The 16,818-nt window shown below is 39.5% G+C and overlaps 1 protein-coding gene across 6 annotated transcripts in view; it reads right to left on the minus strand.

The window, feature by feature from the left end:
* Nucleotides 1-5,258: 5,258 nt before the first annotated feature.
* MYO5A (myosin VA) overlaps nt 5,259-16,818 on the minus strand; it is a 228,319-nt gene continuing 216,759 nt past the window's right edge. For all 6 annotated transcript variants that reach the window (XM_055363022.2, XM_055363025.2, XM_055363024.2 and 3 more), the window contains 3 exons: nt 15,062-15,236; nt 12,108-12,188; nt 5,259-11,836 (listed from right to left, as the gene is read on the minus strand). In XM_055363022.2, coding sequence (XP_055218997.1) covers nt 11,684-11,836; nt 12,108-12,188; nt 15,062-15,236 — 409 coding nt within the window. In that variant the 3' untranslated portion in view covers nt 5,259-11,683. The remainder of the gene's footprint in view (nt 11,837-12,107; nt 12,189-15,061; nt 15,237-16,818) is intronic.

Raw genomic sequence — 16,818 nt, forward strand, 5'->3', positions numbered from 1 at the left:
AGACAACATATAGTTGGGTCTTGTGTTTTGATCCACTCTGACAATCTCTGTCTTTTAATTTGTGTACTTAGACCATGGACATTTACACAGACTACTGATAGATTTGGATTAATATCTACCGTATTTGTTACTGTTCTATTTGTTGCCCTTGGTCTTGTTTCTATTTTTTGTCTTCCACTCTTTTTTCTGCCATTTGTGGTTTTAATTGAGCATTTAATGTGATTCAGTTTTTTCTCTTTTCTTAGCATATTAATTATACTTCTATTTTTACTTTTTATAGTGGTTGCCCTGGAGTTTGCAATACACATTGATAACGCATCCATGCCCATCTTCACAGAACATGATATCACTTTACAGTGTATAAGGTACAGTACAAGTACCTTATAATATCAAAAGTTTCCTATTCCTGCCTCCTGTTCTTTGTAGTGTTGTTGTCATTCATCAAATGTATTCTTTAATCATAGTTTCCTTTAGTTCTTTGAATATATTTATAATGGCTGATCTGAAATCTTTGTTAATCTAACACCTTGTTATTCTTATAAGCAGTTTCTGTTGCCTGATTTTTTTTTCTGCTTATAAGTCATACTTTCCTGTTTCTTTGCATGTCTTGTAATTTTTTGGTTATAATCAAGATATTTCTGATAATGTATTGTAGAAGCTCTGCATACTGGTCCTTGTTTTTGTAAATAAACTGGGCTTGTTTATGTTTTAGTGACCAGCTGGCTTATTTCAATAAGATCTATTTGGCCCTCCTCCACCACTCCATAGTGGGAAGCCTCTGATGCTGCTTCTCAGGCAGTGTAGCCTGCTAAACCTGGGATGACAGTGGTTTTGGCTAGCTTCACTTTGACTGTGTTAACATTCAGCTGTTAAACTCCACCAATTACGATTTTCAACAATGCTATAAGGAACACATTGTTTCACAGACAGTATCTGATCAATTTTGGGCTCCTTTGAAAGGATAGTTCTTGAGGTCAATGTTTGAGACTTGTTCTGATCCTGCAAGGACTCCTCCTGGCTGTCTCTTCTCCCAGTTCTCTCCAGGAAAGTTATAGCCTAAAGTTCAGCCGATAACTCTAATGAATCTAAAAATCCCTTCCCAATCCCCAGTCATTGCAACCTTCACTGTTTTTGAAACGCCCTTAGGCTTGAACTTCTCCACACTCTTTTGCAAATGAAGTCAGTTCCTTTAGGAAGTAATTTGGAGCTTTCTGTTTTACGGCCTGCTTCTGCTTCTGGTGAAAATCTCTGAGCCATTGTTCTGGAGCTGGGGATGGGGACAATGGCTTGCATCTCTTTGAGTGATGGGAGCCAAATGCTCGGTGGATGGGGGATAGTGGCCTTAGGTCTTTTTGGTTGGCCTTTCCCAGGATGAGAGCACCACCTTACAAGCCTGAACAAGATGCACTGGGGTCCCAGTATTTTCAGCAGTGATGTCCCCAAGGTAGAGCCTGTGAGCCATGAGTAGGGGCTGGGTAGAAGGGACCCCCCCACCTGTTGACTGCATTTATTTGAAACTTAGCTTAAGCAAGAGGTGGCTGGGAGCAGGATGAGAAGTGCTGACATCCTGCCCCTCCCAGGAAGACAGCCCTCCAACTGTGAGCTGGCAGAGAGGAAGCCCTGAGTTCTTGGCTATACCAGTCTAGAGTGGAGTTTTTGTCTCATTGACGTGGAAGATGGAAGGAGGGAGGAATCTTGGTTCAGATACAACAAGCTCATTCTCTTTATCAAGCTTTAGTATGTTTTCTTGAATAAGCATTTCTTCATTTGGTGTATGCCCTTAGGACCATTTCTAGGGACTTTAAAGAATTGGGGGTTTGGTTTGTTTTTAAAATAATTCTCACTGGTTTCACTGGTTTCCCTTGGGAGTTGTCTGCAAAGCTCCTCATGCTATCATGTCAGAAGTGGAATTCCTAAAAGCTACTTTTGAAATGTGAGAAATATTTCTCCTGTTGTATTTAATGTCAACTCAAGAATGGTTTTCCATGGGCTTTTGGCCTGTCTTTCTTTGCCCATCTCACTTCTGTTGACCAACCCCACCCCTACCTGTATTTTCCTCCCTCCCTTCTGTTTTCATGAGGTTGTTTTTAACAGCTTCTTACTTCCCTCCAAAAGGAGCCCCATTCTTTTGCACAGTAATCACCATCCTAGCTAGGGTCATCCTAGACACAGGCCATTCAGCCCAGAGACCTATTTCTAGCAGAACATGGGTGTGCTGTGAAAAGAAACCATTTGTCTTCCTAGATTATAACCTGAAGATTTGATACAACCCAGATCTTCTCAGTAGAAATTTTTTTTGGTCACAAGTAGCATTGACCAAACTCTCTTCAAATTCATTTAGCTTTCTTGATAATACAGACTCTTAGGAAATGAGCTTCAGATATATATGGTTGACGACATAAACTAGTATTTTCTTTCTTTTCCAGTAACTGCTGAAGTTTCAAAATATGTCTGTTTACCATATTTAAGTTTTGGTAAATAGTTCATGTTTTCCTTATCTGTGCCAAGCATAATTTTTTTTTCTTTTATTTTGAGATGGAGTCTCACTCTGTTGCCCAGGCTGGAGTGCAGTGGCGCAATCTCGGCTCACTGCAAGCTCTGCCTCCCAGGTTCATGCCATTCTCCTGCCTCAGCCTCCTGAGTAGCTGGGACTACAGGCGCCCGCCACCATGCCCAGCTAATTTTTTGTATTATTTAGTAGAGACGGGGTTTCACCGTGTTAGCCAGGATGGTTTTGATCTCCTGACCTCATGATCTGCCCGCCTCGGCCTCCCAAAGTGCTGGGATTACAGGTGTGAGCCACTGCACCTGGCCCAACCAAGCATAATTTTTTAGCACTTGCCCACATTCTTACCTTCTTGGCATTCATTTCTCTAGGCCCAATTGTCTCAGGATTTTCAAACCATTCTTATGAGTAGTATCCTTTTCCTTCAGTTATCTCTTATTCTCTTCTGAACCTCTTATATTCCCTTGTGTTTTGTTTGAAACCCAATGACCAGAACTGCCCATAGCTGGCCAACATGGTGTTAATGAGGTCTGTATGGCAGGTTTTATTTCTCTCCTTTTGAATAGTGTCCATCATATTTTGGTTTCAGTAGCAAGGTGATCAATGTGAACAAATCACTTGTCTTTCCAGGTCCCTTTCCGGGGTGGTAAATGTGATTTCAAAATTCTTGTTGTGTAACACTTTGCTTACTTCTTTGTGCACTTATGCTGACTGCTAAGACCCAGGAAACCCACCCAGCAGCTCCACACTTTCACATGGATGGCACACTCCCAGTGCTGCACACAATTCGTGTCCCTTTCGTTCCCATTCAGGAGAATGCATTACTGTAGACATGCATTGCTTTCATTTCCTCTGCTAACTATACCCTGTCTTTCCTCTGGTGAACTCCCACTACCACCTAATCAATCCTATGTTTTCTGTGAATTACCCAATTTTTAGTTTCAGTGGGGGGTATGTCAGGCTAGGACAGTCAGAGCACTCCACTCCTCTGGACACAGTGATTATTCTGAGGATGGAAGTAGGACTTAAGCCAGTGAGACTCCATCCTGAAATGTCTTACTGAGAATTACTGAAGGCAGAGCCATAGAATGAAGCCAAACACTACTGAGGGCCATCTTTGTCACTTGAGGGAGAACATGACTAAGAATGAAGCCAAAAGTAAGGAAAGAAAAGGAGATCCCTGATGTCAATGTTTGGGCACCTGGATATATCTCTGAACTTTAATCGTGTTAGGTAATACATTTCCTTCTTGGTTGGGTCAGTTTGAGTTTGATTTTTGTCATATGCCCCAGAAAGAATCCTAATGATCATACCAAAATGCAACTGCATGAGAGTGATTTTATTATGGGGAAATAATCTTGACTTGGTTCCAATTAATTTAGAAAAAGAAACTGTTGGCTGAGCACGGTGGCTCACACCTGTAATCCCAGCACTTTGGGGGGCCAAGGCGGGCGGATCACGAGGTCAAGAGATCGAGACCATCCTGGCCAATATGGTGAAACCCCGTCTCTATTAAAAATACAAAAATTAGCTGGGTGTGGTGGCAGGTGCCTGTAGCAGCTACTCGGGAGGCTGTGGCAGAATCACTTGAACCCAGGAGGCGGAGGTTGCAGTGAGCTGAGATCACGCCACTCCACTCCAGCCTGGCGACAGAGCGAGACTTTGTCTCAAAAATAAAAAAGAAAAAAAGAAACTGTTTGCAAATTTTGAATTTTATTACTTGTAACATGCTGGTGTTCTGCTGTAGTTCATGGGGCCAGTGATTGAATTTAATTTGGAAGATGCTATATTTCAAGGGCCTGTTGCGGTGCCCAGAAAAGTACTTAATAAATGAGTTGAATGAATGTGTCATGGAAGTAGGAAGTGTATAATCTACATGAAAACCATGTACAGTCATACAGTCATGCATTACTAACAAAGGGGATATGTCCTGAGAAATGCATCATCAGGCAATTTCATCATTGTGCAAATATCAGTGTTCTTACACAAACCTAGACGGTATAGCCTACTATACACCCTGGCTATATGGAATAGCTTATTGCTCCCAGGCTATAAACCTGTATGGCACATTACTGTACTGCAAATTGCAGGCAATGGTAAGTACCTGTTTCTCTAAACATAGAGAAGGTAACAGTAAAAATACAGTATTATAAACTTATGGGATCACTGTCATATATGCGGTGCATTGTTGACCCAAAATGTTATGTGGTACATGACGATATTAATTTCTCCTTATCATAAATAAAGATGAGACTAATTCCACCACAGATCTGAATAACTGCTCTGTTTCCTTACCCAAAAAAGCACATCTGCATACTTCTTTGATCTATGTCCTATGCCAAAAAATGTCTACTGTCCCACTATATTAACAGTAGAACTTTTGACACAAATGACACCCTCAATCTTTTGAAAATCTAAGTAGATTATGCATATCAAATTTCCCTTGGTTATGTCTATTTCTCTGTCAGAGAATTCCAATATATTTAGGCATGACTTTCCCTTGAAGAAAAGACACTACCTTTTCTTCAGCTGTTTCTGTTTGCGTAAGTGTTTGGCAGTTCTCTTCTTTATCATATATATTACTAGGTTGTCCAGTATAGGAGGGGAACTCGTCAACTTTTAAATTTCCAAGACTTCTTAGAATATTCTCATGGGGAGGGATTATATTTACATTCACTAGTCTTCAGGAAAACAACTTGTTTTGTTGTTTTAAAATGTGCAGTGGATTTACTTATAAGACACTGACAAAAAGTCTTTATATCCATATCTTTATTTAAACAAGTTTCCATAATAGCTAGGAGAATACAGCATTAATGACACACATTTACTAAGCACAACATTGGACAACTACAAATTTAGAGCATAAATGTAATTCTGATATTGTTTTGGTTTTTATCTTAGCACTAGGTGATATCTAGTGAAAACCCATGTTTCAAAGGCTTTTGTTGATATGAGAAGAATTATTAACTTATTTTTAAAAATTGCACGTGAGATATGCTAGAATGGGTTCTAGAGTCTAGAGTTAGTTGATAATGCCTTTCATGTCTCAGTATTTCTGCTTCCTTTTTAATGGGTAAATGTTTCATCTAAGAACTTTCAAAAAATTGTATCAAAATTTTCTATGCAGATCAAAGTAGAATTCCTTTTCCAGACCTAACAAGGAAAAATATTTGAAAACTGCAATGTTCAATTCCATTTTAGTTAAAAGGCATGTCCATTTCATAGTAAATTAATACAGTTAATAATTAAAATACAATATGTTAAATGGCATGAACTCATTTTTGCGCAACACTGTTAGCGCAATTTAAATCTCCCAAAGACACAAAAAAGTCAATTTTACTGCAGGATCCCACAAAAATACATAACCAGGAATCATAAATTACAACATATATATCCACATTTAAAGAAAAAATTCACCATTTGTTGGGAAAAAATAATGGCTCAAATGATTTACGGAGCCTGAAATGTGGGCTAAAATTTTATAACATGATAACACTAAGATTTGAAACTGCTGACTCTGAAAAATGCAAAAAATATACTGACCTGCCAAGCACTGAATTATATATACCAGTTTCAACTAAAAAACAACATTTTTTCTTTCAAATATTTCAAGCATTACAATACTGAGGAAACGTTAGTCATATGAACCCAATAACACCCATTAAGTTAAGCTAGCGAACATTTTAGATAGACCAAATTACAAATAAAAAAAGTATAAAAAGCATTTTGGAAGATATTTTACATAGTATTTTTCAGTTCCTCATCTATTGAGAAATCTACTATAATTCAGGTTGGTTTATCTAATTTAGGGTAATACAACAGATTTGAACTTATAGCACGCTTTCCTGTTTTTACTCAACCTTTTATAGTACAGGGTTCTTAAAAAATTTTGAAAAGAATGTCCACAAAAAGTTTGAGTTATATCCTTTACTTTTAGTAACAAAAGGTCAGTAGAAAGCAAGACATTTAAGTATTACCAAGAATCTAACTTATCTCCATAATTTCTTTCATATATTCATTTGCTTACTTGTGACACAGAGTCCCACTAACTCAGAAGCATTCTCTAAGCTGGCCTCTCACTGGCTCTGAGACTGTTGCTGCCCCACAGTTCTAATTCCCATTTGGAAAGGAAAGAGGAAGTACAGGAGAAGGAGGGTCATGCAGGGCCACATCCAATCAAAACTCTCACAAAACCTTGAGAAACAGGGCAAGATATCCCTTCCAGGCAAGATATCCTTTACAGAAGAAAAGTTCTGGAGAACTTAAGGCAGCTCTAGAAGGGAAGGGAGCAAGGGTTAAGGCGGCCCTCACAGCACAGCCTGAGAACAAATTACAATGCACTCATCCATGAACAGAGGTCACGGCAATACAGATCCTCTTCAACGCGCATGCACACAACACCCCTCCTAGCACCTGTCAACACCTACGGCATGCACACACTGCAGTGCCCACGCACACACTGACTTGTATATGGCCTGCCCAGTGACAGCCCTCAGAAGGTACCCAGTGACTTGGGCTCCCCTGTGCTGAGGACCTAAACTGGGAAGGTGGCCTATGGCTGCAGGCCTGTCCAGGCTGCACAGCTCACCTGGTGGCTCCAATAAAGACTCTGATGGGTGTGTGGAGAGTAACTTTCCTCTTAATTTCAGAGAGGCTTTTGCTGTTTCCTGTCTTTTTGGTTGAGACAACCTGCTATCAATTAATGCCCAAACAGAGTATTGCATCCTCCCAGAGAGCACTGATTCATGACAGAAGTCAAGCTTAGTTATAGCAAGTTAACTATGACAAAAAAGAAAACCACCTGGCGCTGAGCACTTGGTCTCCTTAAAACAAGTAACTTGGTACTCAGCACTTGCTCGGTTCCCACATGCCAGCTGCCAACTCTGATAAAAAAGCACCCCTTGCTGGCCAGGGGCATTCCACACGTACCAGGAGGGGCAGCACGTGACCTCACGACATTTTTAAAGTCTCCTGCCTCACAGGTGCCCACACCACCACTGCTCCATATGGGAAAGCAGGACAGCCAGAGGGCTGGGGGACATCAGGCAAGTCACTGCCCTTATCTCTATTCCCAAGCTATCACCAGAAATGATTGTAGAAGCGACCCCACCTACCATCCATGCTGCTGTGAGGATGAAACGAGGTAACAGAGGAAAGCGCCGCAGGAAAGTGTATCTGGACCCAGGTACTGTTTCTGCATTACTTTCAACAGGCTGCACTAGTTTTGGCTCTGTTTTATCACTAAGCAGCTGACATTACCCAGAGGATCCTTGACTATGCCTGCTAAGGAACTCTATGAATTAGTCACGGGTGTGTGTGTGTGTGTGTGTGTGTGTGTGTGTGTAAGAGAGAAAGAACATTGTGTGAGGACTTCTCAGGATGGTGGCAGGTGCCCATTTTCCTAGGGTTACCATGAAAGTAATTTCTCACAACAATCACTGCACTGAAATTATAATAATATAGTATTTTCATAGCCTCCCCTAACATGTAGCTGTAACCTTACTAAAAGATTTGATCTATATTACACATAATTACTCACCCAGAAAGAGCCAACTATAAGCTATCCACGGAAATGAAGAAATAACACAGCAAATTCTCCAAACTGACAATAATCCCCAAATTTCCTATCAGTTGGCTTCGGAATATGTTTTTGTGCTTCTGCACCTGACAAAAGAAGCATCAGATATGTGGAAATTTTTTAAACTTCCAAAGGAATTAGAAGCTACACTTTGTGGATTTTATCCCATATTTATCTTCTCTCCTTTTAGAGTTACTCTCAGGCAGATCAAAGCCTTAACCTGAGGAAAAGCTGCAAAAAGGGAAATTACTTTTAAATTTTCAGCTTCAAGTTGTAAGGGTGTGAGGTGAGTCTGCATGTAGTAAGGTGAATGGGGAGGGGATTATTGAGATAAAGAACTGTTGTGACTTTTAAGATCTCTTCCTTTGAATTCCCATTGTGTGTCACAGAGGAATTAAGAAAAAGTTGATGACTGATCTTCTGAAGAATGTATGCAGAGAAGTAAGAACAACAAGGACTGTGCAAAGATTGGGCTGATGGTAAGCACCAGGAAGGCCAGCAAGGGCAACTGAGGACTGACTCCATCCACCTGCCTTCAGTGCACAGTCAAACAGCAGGCAACGGGACAGACGATTAAGTTGAGGGAAGGGGAAGAGTGAATGAGTAGGGGAAAGGCTGGCAGGGTGTGTCTGAAGTTCGGTGAGAAAGTGTGGCTGACAGAGAGAAAGAACCTCAGAGGGAAAGCAATCCTCAAACTGGCCCAAAGATCCCCATAGTCGGCAGAATCTTCTTGTATCTTCAAGAAAATGGTATACAGAATCACTTACTGGGCCTTGGGGTTCCCTGGTTACAAGGTATTCTTGTGAATGACTAAAAATCTCCAGGCCACCAAGAGAGGTTAATTCAGACCCCCATCTGGAGCTCTGGGTAGACCTGGGAGGAAGCTGGAGCCCTGGAATAGCAGAACCTTTGTGCCACCATCACTGAACAGGAGAAACCACCAAGGGCGGCTGTAGGAGCTCTGGCTCCAGCACTTGACAGGACAAAGACAGGAGACGGGAGAGAAGGGCTCAGACCACAGCCTTTCTTTCATGACGCTTCAGTACATGAGCTGTCCGGAGTAAAAAAAAGGGCTGCATGGCAGTGAGCGCTACAGCATGACCTGGAAGACCTGAGAAGATTCAGGGTGCACGTGAGTCGTGCTACACAGGATGAAGCTGGGGGAGGTCTGGGAGATTTCCAGGGCTGAGGCGGACAGCCTGTACCACGTTGCATTTTCTTAGCAACTCCCCAACTTACAGCCTATCGGATGCTGTTAGATTCTGACACATTTGGTACGAACCAAATGGCTATGACTTAATTGTGCATTGAAAACCGCATTGACAACCAGGAAAAACTGGAATAATTTGATGCAATTGGTAGTGTTTCTGGTTGATACTGCAAATAAATAAATAAATGTATTCAAACTGAATAAAGCAATACATGATGTAATAAAAATTACTTAAACTAATTATAATACAAATATAGTAGGACCTTCTAAAAGCATGTACATAAATCATGTACATTTAAGAAAGGTTACAGCTACACAAACTTGTGATTTTACATTTGATTAATCCTAAGGAATTGACAGGCACTACACACTGGTCTTTCCATCAGAGAAGGACTTACTGAGTAACTGCAGCTTTTTTTCTCTAGAATCTAAGGGCTGAGAACAGAGAATTTTAAATGTGGAGGAGATGTTAAGAATCAGTGTCCAACTCTCTTACTTTATAAACGAGGAACTTGAGGCCCATGTAAATTAACAGACAGTATTTATCTTTTAATAACAACCTTTATCACTGATATGACGCTGTTTGACTTCCATAAATATTGCACATATTTTAATAAGATTTGTCATTTTTATAGACCATCTAACAGTTAAATTATATAATCTATGATTGTAATTCAGAACCAGAGTTTCTAATGAAAACTAATAATTTGCTTTTGTGCAACCTGAAGGATTTATTGTATAAGATTCCTAAGAAAAATGGTGAATATGTTTAACTAGAATTTCAGAATGAAAACTTACAGAATCTGGGTCTTAATGAACCAAATCCTCTGTAAAATTCAACAATCTTCTATTTCTTATATAAGTCTTCTTAAAGTATTTCTAATACGATGCTTTTAAAATTATCTAGTGGCATCTGAGAACACTTATAGAAGCTGCAAAGCCTTAAAAACTGAATCATAATGAAATATTTATTATATACCTTCTTTTGCATAATCAAAGTTTCAAGACCTGAATCGTGAATATTCTGACAATCCTTTCTAGATAGTGAGTAAGATTCTTTTTTTTCCCAAGGCAGTGTCTCTCTCTGTCACCCCGGCTGGAGTGCAGTGGTTCGATCTCATTGCAATCTCCACTTCCCAGGTTTAATCGATTCTCGTGCCTCAGCCTCCCTAGTAGCTGGGATTACAGGCAAGTGCCACCACGCCCGGCTAATTTTTGTATTTTTAGTAGAGACAGGGTTTCGCCATGTTGGCCAGGCTGGTCTCCAACTCCTAACCTCAAGTGATCCACCCACCTTGGCTTCCCAAAGTGCTGGGATTACAGGCGTGAGCCACCGCGCCCAGCCGAGATTAATTCTTAATAAATTAAGAAGAGAGAAAACCTGTCGAGGTTGAAAATATGCACTGAAGGAATCAGATCTGGTAGTTAAAAATAAGTCACTTCACAGAACACTGTGCCCTGACGCAATATCCACCCAGGGAAAATTAATGAGCACATCAATGTAATACATCCTGAATAAATAATGACATCAACAATAGCCACTTTGTCTAATCCTACCCCTAAATGTCAAGCATTTTGTCATATTACTACATGACTTTCCAGTGTCTGCTACTTGTGCAGGTGAATCTGTAGGTATTTGCATATAATCCAGTTAAAACTGTGATCTGATTGAATTGTAAACAGAGTTGACAAGAGAAACTTATTGTAGTGCCTAATAAGAATATCACTTACATTTTAAGAAGACAGTATGTAGCAGCAATTTAAAATGCTCAGTAAACTATAGTACAAATGGACATCTATACTATTTAGCAAACCAACATTCCTTTAATATCTCTATATCATAGTGACACAAATGAGGAATTACTTTACATATTGCCAGTTTATTTCTTTGAACCAGTTTAACAATATCAACATAATTGATTCCTAAACTGACATGATATGTACTCAATGGAGACTTTTCTTTCCATTCTCCTGTTTAGTGCAGAGGAGGTTCTTTGGTGCCTTCCTAACAACAGCGCATCTATGGAAGTTATACTTTTTATACCATTCAAACGCAGTGCTAAGGATTTAAAATAAATGCTGCCAGCTGAAGACACATTTTTCTCCTCTTTTCCTTCCTCCCTTCCTTCCATCATTCTCCTGTATGTAAACTCACGGTACCTAGTTGGTTAAGGATGAGTGTTGCTATAAAGATAACACAGCACGAAAGAGCCTATCTTTGTTTCCAAAGTGATGAAAGTATTCTAGGGAGATTTCCAGTTAATGACTTCTCATTTGGGAGATAATCAGTACTTTCTCTTTAAAAATGTATTTTCAGTAGCTCACTGGAAATAATGGGTTCTTATTTCGGGCAAGAAATGTATTGTCAATGTTTGCCTGGACATCACTTTCAGACCCGTGAAATGAAGCCCAGGCCGAGGCTGGCTGGAATCTGGATGGTTTCTAGCGCGAGGGAAGATGGGTTGAAAGGAAAGGTGACAGGAAAGATGTGTTTAGCATCCATGAGCAGCTGGGGAGAGTCTTTCCTGTCTCGTAAACGCATCTGAGAAGATCAAGAAAAAAAATAAACAGAGCATCAGTTCTTTGAATCTAAAAGACTTTTTTCTACTAAAATTTCTACCCTCAAATTCTCAACTAATGAAGAATGTTTACTTTTGTTTTAAACTCACTTCATTTTCCCAATTAACTATTATCAAAAAAGTTAGTGCATTGTAAAATAAGATAATAAAAGATAACACATTATCCTTCAATAAATTACAAAATGTCCATTCAAAAGACTGTGTTGGTGAATCAAAGAAGATGGGAGCTCTTACCTGTATAGTACGAATGAACGACACAGAGACTCTTTCTTCAAACTCATTAACTGGAGTATACAAATTCAACACTTTCACAATCTGTGAGAAATGAAATGATCAAAGTTTTTGGCATATTATCGAATACACACTGGGTACCTATAATCTGGAAAATTAAAAGGATCTGTGCATACAGATTTCAGTTCTACTCAGGGGTGGGCTGGGACCAGAAGGAAGGAGGAGCTGGTCTGCACATTTACCTTTATCTGAATTTTTATAAGAGAATGTAACAATGTAATGTTTCTGTGATATTGTAAGAAGCTGTGTAAATTTCGAAGATATTCAAACAGCACAAGATAATAAAACATGAAAAATAAATGTCCGCACTTCCATCCTTCCAGTCTCCCAAAGTAGCAATTGTTAACCATGTCCTGAACACCCCCTCTAGCTGCTATAAATATTCTAGTTCATTTTATTTTTATACAAATGGGATTCATTCTATTAATACTATTCTGCAACTTTTCTCCATATAAAAATGTTAGCCATATTAATACAATTATCTCTTTTGAATGTTTTTTAAATCATATTTTTATAAAAGATCATAAATAACATGAATAACAAAAGCCCCTAAAGAAACTAATCAATTAGAGAGTATGAAGTTCTTTTTTAAAAAGTTCAATAATTTTTTTTTGTAAAATGGTCATGTCTCTTTTCTAATGAAAATAAATCATCGTCTATATAAGGTAGATATTTCCATTTTCAAGGTATTGTCTAAACCTGTGCTGTCCAATACAACAGTAGTAGTCACTAGCCACATGTGGCTATTAACACAAAATGAAAATAAAAGTTGAATGCAGGACAGTGCTGATCTACAGGAAAATAAATTAAGCACCAGAGAACTAGAAAGTGGGCATGTTGTTATCAGGTCTGTGGGTGACAAACTGAATTAGGGATCAGTCTCTAAGAGGCAAGTATTTGAATTTTAAAAAGTGGGACCACTTTGTTAACTAATATTTGCTAAATAAATAAACTGCAGGTCTGCCTCACTCTGTGAAATATGCTTAAAGTATATTTAAGTATTAAAGTATATTCTTTAGAAGTTGAATGGCAGCCAACTTCTATAAAGTTGGGCTTCCTCCAGGGTATTCTTACTTTCCACACTTGCAGAAACTGGGAGGAAATCTCAAGACCATTGTTCGGTCAGATAGTTCTGCTTTATTCTTAGTAAGAAGTTATGCAAACATGAATTCAACATTAAGAAGCTGCAAGTCTTGATTCTGATTGTCTACTGATTGACTTTTTTTTTTTTTTTTTTTTGAGATGAAGTCTCTGTGCAGTGGCACAATCTTGGCTCACTGCCACTTCTGCCTCCCAGGTTCAAGTCATTCTCCCGCCTCAGCCTCCCAAGTAGCTGGGATTACAGGCACCTGCCACAATGCCTGGCTAATTTTTGTATTTTTGTAGAGATGGGGTTTCACCATGTTGGCCTGGCTGGTCTTGAACTCCTGACCTCAGGTGATCTGCCTGCCTCAGCCTCCCAAAGTGCTGGGATTATAGGTGTGAGCCAGCACGCCTGGCCTACTGATTTTTTCTGTTGCCCAGGCTGGAGTGCAGTGTTGCAATCTTGGCTCACTGCAACCTCCATCTCCCAGGTTCCAGCAATTCTCCTGCCTCAGCCTCCTGAGTAGCTGGGATTACAGGTGCCTGCCACCATGCCCGGCTAATTTTTGTATTTTTAGTAGAGATGGGGTTTCACCATGTTGGTCAGACTGGTCTCAAGCTGATTGAGTTTTAATTGTATTGGGCAAAACTGAAAATTTCATATGTTGTAGGATATATGATGAACATTAAGAAAGTTGGCCGGGCACTGTGGCTCACGCCTGTAATCCCAACACTTTGGGAGGCCGAGGCGGGTGGATCACGAGGTCAGGAGATCGAGACCATCCTGGTTAACATGGTGAAACCCCATCTTTACTAAAAATACAAAAAATTAGCCAGGCGTGGTGGCAGGTGCCTGTAGTCCCAGCTACTCCAGAGGCTGAGGCAGGAGAATGGCGTGAACCTGGGAGGCGGAGCTTGCAGTGAGTGGAGATCATACCACTGCACTCCAACCTGGGCAACACAGCGAGACTCCGTCTCAAAAAAAAAAAGAAAGAAAGAAAGAAAGAAAGAAAGAAAGAAAGAAAGAAAGAAAGTCTAAGAGTCAGCACAGAAAATAACTGGGGAAAAGAAAATTGGGCATGTTCATGCCTGTGCCTTGCTTCATGCTGTCACTATAATCCTCCAATGCCCTTCTCATTCTTCCACTTCCTTAAATTCAATGCCCAGATTAATGGGACCTTCCCTGAATACTGCTATCTTCCCTCAGCACTTCCTTTAGGCATCTTACTATAGAATTTGCTAGAACCTCTACGGTAGAGTCAGTTGGATATGACTCTGTCTTCCCTACTGAACTGTAAGCTCCTTGAAGGCAGGAATTTTTCCTTATTTATTGAAGCATCTTCCCCAGCAATAAATATGGTGCCTTGAGATGGAGTCTTAATTAATCATCTGTTGAAGTAACAAGAATTATCTGTCTCTAAAAACAAAGTCACTATCTGATAATCCACTCAATTATCAAATAAGATAGAAAGCTATTTTATGGAATATAAACTGCATAGACTGTATACTCCATGAGAGCAGAGACTTTGTTTTGCCTATGGGTGTATCCCAGTGCCTTCAATGTTATATAGAACACTGTAAGTACTCAATAAATATTTGCTGAATATTAAATATATTTATACTGTAATTAGCACTGAAATGTATTAATTTCTGGCAAAATCTCCTTGCTTTAAGATTGGTAGAGGCATATATCTTCTTGAACACAGATGAAGTCAGCTCAGAGATACAAGCAATAAGTAGAGGACTTCTTTACTTCCCTAAAGATCATCTTTGATGAATGTTAAATTATTTCATAACAGGGAAAGTTGCTCTACCTGGGCAGTAGTTAAAGCATTGCACATAGAACAAATGGCTTCTGCATCATCATCTGTTTTCTTTTTCACTTGCAAAAGTTGAGCAGCCTGAATGAGAGGTTCCAGGGTTTCTTTAGCCCCACTATTCATCAGATTCTTGTCACGCAGCCATTCTTCCAGTTGACTGACATTGTACCTATGAAAATAAAGAGATACAGAGAATGCAAATTTGCCGAATTTTGTCAAAAATGTCTTAATTTTTTTGTGTGCGGCCTTGTCAGGATTTATGTTAAAATGACAGGCAGTATTTTTGTTCAATTTTCTTAAATCTCATCAGCTGTGCTTAAAAATTTATTATAGTCATGAGGATTATAATCATCATTATATAAGATTAAATGACAAGATAATGTAATTCTCTTTAATGGAAGATGGAAATAAAGTCATTATGGCAAAAGTTATTAGACTTGCTAATAAACAAAATAGAATAACATAATGTAGCTCTGTCTTTATTGGGGAGCTGGCCAGAAAACACTTTGTAGCTTCTCTTACAATTTCAGAGCTGGGTTGCTGTTGCAGGGTGAGACTTGATAATCCTTGAAGCACTCTCTCTTAAGGCAAACTCCAAATCAGGTAACTGAATAACCAAAAGCCCCACATATACCTGTGCTGAAGCCTTAAGGGAAGAGCCTAGGAGATGAAGATGGTGGCCTGAGAAAGCTCCGGGATGAAAGGAGAGAGAGGCAAGGGAGGGCCACTGGAAGAGACAAAGACTCCAAATGGTGACAGAGACAAACTACAAAGACATTGAGGTTTCACAAAGTAGCCAACCAAGTGGCAGCAGTCCTAAGACTGAGGTCAATGGACACACAATCAGCACTTAGCAACCAGGCAAATAGGGGCCAGCATAATATTGCGACAGGTGGCTCCACATTTCCATGCAGAGCTTATAGAGAAATATGCTCCACTATCTGAGAGGAAGGCATTATTGACTTAAAATTCACTACACTTCAATGTAAGTCAGGATGGAAAATTTGAAAAGAACACTAACAGTTCGTGAGATTGAGTAACTACTAAGACTTTGATAGGAGAAATCATTTTTCTCTCCTCTTGGTGAATATTCTAGCTGTTTTAAAATAAAAAATTTGTGGCCCAGCACGGTGGCTCACACCTGTAATCCCAGCATTTTGGGAGGCTGAGACAGGTGGATCACCTGAGGTCAGGAGTTTGAGACCATCCTGGCCAACATGGTGAAACCCTGTCTCTACAAAAAATACAAAAATTAGCTTGGTGTGGTGGTGCATGCCTGTAATCCCAGCTACTTGGGAGGCTGAGGCAGGAGAATTGCTTGAACCCAGGAGGCAGAGGTTGCAGTGAGCCGAGATGGCGCCATTGCACTCCAGCCTGGGCAGCAAGAGCGAAACTCCATCTCAAAAAAAAAAAAAAAAAAAAAAAAAAAATTGCAAAAAAATTATGTTACTATAATGAGGTTATGCTGAGGAGTATTGGGCATAAAATTAAGTGTAGCTTTTCTTAAAATATAGAGGGGGGATATTTTAAGAATTAGTAAAAGATCTATTAGACCGGTTCTTGTTGCCATAGGTACAAAAAGGTATTTTTCCAAAAATATATTTCTAAGAGCAATCAAACATTAGAAATCTTCGTTATTATAATTTAATAATTTCTTATTGTATAATTAAAACACACACATAAGGAGAGGAAGCAGCTATCTCATCTTTGTGTATTTTTGCATCATCTCTTCACTCCCCCAAATAAGCAAG

Source organism: Gorilla gorilla, chromosome 16 (assembly GCF_029281585.2).
Source record: "Gorilla gorilla gorilla isolate KB3781 chromosome 16, NHGRI_mGorGor1-v2.1_pri, whole genome shotgun sequence".
Classification (NCBI taxonomy): Eukaryota; Metazoa; Chordata; class Mammalia; order Primates; family Hominidae; genus Gorilla; species Gorilla gorilla.